Raw genomic sequence first — 3,274 nt, 5'->3', positions numbered from 1 at the left:
GTATTGAATATAGCTACTATTGGCTTGCCATACTGACCCTCGAATTATTATTGCATTTGCCACAGAAAAGTGCCACATAAAAATTTCTCGTATGGAGGGGGCTTTATAATCGAAACTTGTTTGATAAAACCTGACTTTTGACATTTTTATGAAAATAATTGACAGATGCAACGTCACCAATTTTCGCGCCATTTTTCAAATCCACAGCCTCGCTCTACATCTCGCCCCAGGTTTTTTTCTGGTGGACCCAAAGCTTTTACGTGTAACGTTTGCACTTCATTACCCTTGTGTGGTTGTTGCTTTCAGTCGTCATTTGAGTGCTCCGAGGAAGGCAGTAGAAATACGGTTAATTTATTTTCACAAACGAATTGCTCCTCTCACAGTAAAGTGGTAAATTGGGGATCGCGCATGCGAGAAACTGGTAATAACCTTGGTGGAACCTGGTGGAGATCTTGCGTAATTCTGCGTGATGATGTCCCTTTAGCGCGGGCTTTTTGATCAAGGTCGCGAGGATATTTACTTGTGTGGTCGTCACATGTCTTTGTCAGGAAGTACTGCTGTTATCGAACGGTAACATCTCCCATCGATCCGTCAAGTTGTCAAGAAATAAAGGGGAATAGGTCGTGCAATCAGTAAAAATCAACGCGTTTAGTGTGGTCTTCATGGGCAAAACGATGAATGGATGTTTGGGTCATTCTTCTACGTCTACAGATTCCTCTGAACTTCACATACTCGAACACAAGCTTCGAGTTTCGAACCTGAAGAAGAAAGCGATCTCGTTATACACTCACGCGCTTATAAAAATTTCATTGCTACCTCAGTCAAAGTGAGTTTGATGTTTTTTGATTCACAGTCGAAACAGGTTGATTTTGCGTTACACAGTCAATTTATTTATCGTACCATACTTTACAGATCTCGTTGCTGTTTGTTAGTTTTTGCAAGAAGTTCATCAGTGTTTTGAGAGGTTTCTTTTTAAACGCATGAAGCGTTTGTTGGGCCTTTTCGCGATATAGATACTCAACTAATCAAACAACATTCACATTTTTACACAGACCAAGATTTTTTAGCTTCACCGAAACTCGGGATGGCTACACGATCATTGTGGAAGATGATCTTTGTAAAGGTACGGTATTCTGCTTGTAGATACACATACCAACTTGTGTGTCCATTTTTGTAAATAAAAGGGAATGTTTGTGTTCCGGATTTTATTTATAATTTGTCGTTTTTTTTCTTTCAAAGTTTAAAAAGTCCGGAACCGTTCAATTTTCTCTCGGTCATGCCTGTTTTTCTGTTCAGTTGATGTCATTGTTGATTCATATTTTATAATTTGGTGTCCCCAAATTAGTAAGGGATTTCTTTTCCCTGGCTAGATGGCTTTTGACACTCTTAATAAAGTTTCTACTACTTCTTCTATTTATTACCTTTATTAAGCTTACGAAATGGACATGCCATTAGATTGGTCAATCAAAACGTATACACATGAGAAATGAGCCGCAGTGGGTTCTATCAACATCTCATTTCTCATGTGTATATATCATTCTCACATTCGCTCACTTGGGCAATCAAAACGTGCGTCGAAAATACCACATTTTAATCAAGAAAAGCAGTGATGCTCGCTGAGGCGAAACTTTCTATATCTTTCGTGAATACGTAATGTGAAACTAGAAATAATACACATTTTAATTTATTACCTTACCAGATTTTTTATTTATTTAAAGTAGAATTGCCCTAAAACTATGGCAGTGTTTCAATACATAACAAGAAAAGTTTCATCGTTTGTTTTCGTTCTTTGTTATCTCATTTTGAGTGGGACCTGAGGATCTTTTGATATGGTTGAAAAATTAACCCCTGATAAAGCTGATGTGTGATAGGAGATTTCATTTTACGTAAAAAATGTTGTGAAAATTTTATCAGCAGATGTAGTTATGATAACTCAGTTGCTCTTCACATATGGGTATGAATTGATGAGAGTACATCAAGCAACTGTCCTGTCAAAAATATGTTTTTCTTGCTTCTGCTGCTGTTGTTACTTGCTCAAGAGAAGGCAAAACAAAGATTGAATTTCATAACATAATGACCTTTGTTCCAACTTATTGCCTCAAGTTAATTTTTAATTGTTATTTTCGTTGTCATTCAGATTTCATAATTGTATGCTCCTTTTGTTGGAAACATTTCAATTTGACCCTTGTGTTGTTTTCAGTTAAAATGTTAGTAGTTATTGTAGAATTGCCCCCAATGAAATTTTAGGGGCCAATTTCTAGTGGGTGGGTTCATTATAATGTAGCATTCACATTTAAATGGGAAATATGTCTGCGCACACAGGCTACTGTTTTGTGTCTTCGTCACAGCTGATATGAGGCAGTATTAAAGTGCTCTTTTCAGTACTTGCATGTTCATGCATATGGCATCATATTGGAGATATGAGATTAACAGTACAGGTGTCAGGTAAATGCAAACCCTACTTTGAGATTGATTCCTTCAAGCTGACTTAACCACAACATTGGAATCATTGAGGATTCATGCAGAGTTATTGTAGATCTTTTTTATTTATAGTGTTTATGAAAACTTGAAAATGTGAGGATTTCTCAGAAAATGATTTAAGTGTAACTGGATGGTAAAGGAGTTCCTTCCCGTTAAGAAGTCAAAAGCTTAATGTTTCATTCGATAACCCATCGACTCCTGGGAGTCAGACTTAACAGTTCTTATTCATCAACTGGGGGTGTCCTTGGACACCTGAGGAGTTAATAGGTTAAGTCTTTTAATTTCTAATATTTCTTGGAACCTCTGTATAAAGTTAACCCTTTTGCCCAAAGGGATTAAACATAAATTAATGACTAAAATCTTTAAGTGGCCATTTTAGGAGGGAAAGGGTGATTTGCCTACAATTTGCTTAGTGTGTTTTTTTTCAGCTTTTTTTTTGTCTTGGTAAGTTATTTCTTAAAACTGACTGACTCATTGCATTTTTAAAAAGAAAGGCATTAGATAATCTGTGTTATATTACTGACTTGCTCTCTGCAGAGCTTCCAGAAAGTGAGAGTATTGACATACCTGATCTTGTGTGGCGAGTTCTATCTGTTTCTGCTGGTGCATATGGAAACAACCAACTGACTGGAATCAGTAGAATTGTCAAGACTGTAATAACACCTTTAGCAGACTTCAAAATATCAGTTCTGGTCATATCAACATATCAGTCAGATTTTGTCTTGGTAGGTTTGGTGCAAATTTAAAATGTTGATCTATGAATCATGTTTACCTAAGATATCTGTCGGATGAT

At 36.5% G+C, this 3,274-nt stretch overlaps 1 protein-coding gene across 2 annotated transcripts in view; it reads left to right on the top strand.

Moving 5' to 3' along the window:
- Window positions 1-312: 312 nt before the first annotated feature.
- The window catches only part of LOC138047554 (cytosolic arginine sensor for mTORC1 subunit 2-like), a 12,195-nt gene continuing 9,233 nt past the window's right edge, over window positions 313-3,274 (top strand). Inside the window, exons 1-3 of one of the 2 annotated variants that reach the window (XM_068894455.1) lie at window positions 313-826; window positions 1,053-1,123; window positions 3,019-3,206. In XM_068894455.1, the coding sequence (XP_068750556.1) occupies window positions 663-826; window positions 1,053-1,123; window positions 3,019-3,206 (423 nt within the window). In that variant the 5' untranslated portion in view covers window positions 313-662. The remainder of the gene's footprint in view (window positions 827-1,052; window positions 1,124-3,018; window positions 3,207-3,274) is intronic. The other variant, XM_068894454.1, reaches the window with a different exon arrangement.

Source organism: Montipora capricornis, chromosome 4 (genome assembly GCF_036669925.1).
Source record: "Montipora capricornis isolate CH-2021 chromosome 4, ASM3666992v2, whole genome shotgun sequence".
NCBI classification, from domain to species: domain Eukaryota; kingdom Metazoa; phylum Cnidaria; class Anthozoa; order Scleractinia; family Acroporidae; genus Montipora; species Montipora capricornis.
Note: the sequence above shows the minus strand (reverse complement) of the source record. Positions and strands in the feature narration are given on the sequence as shown.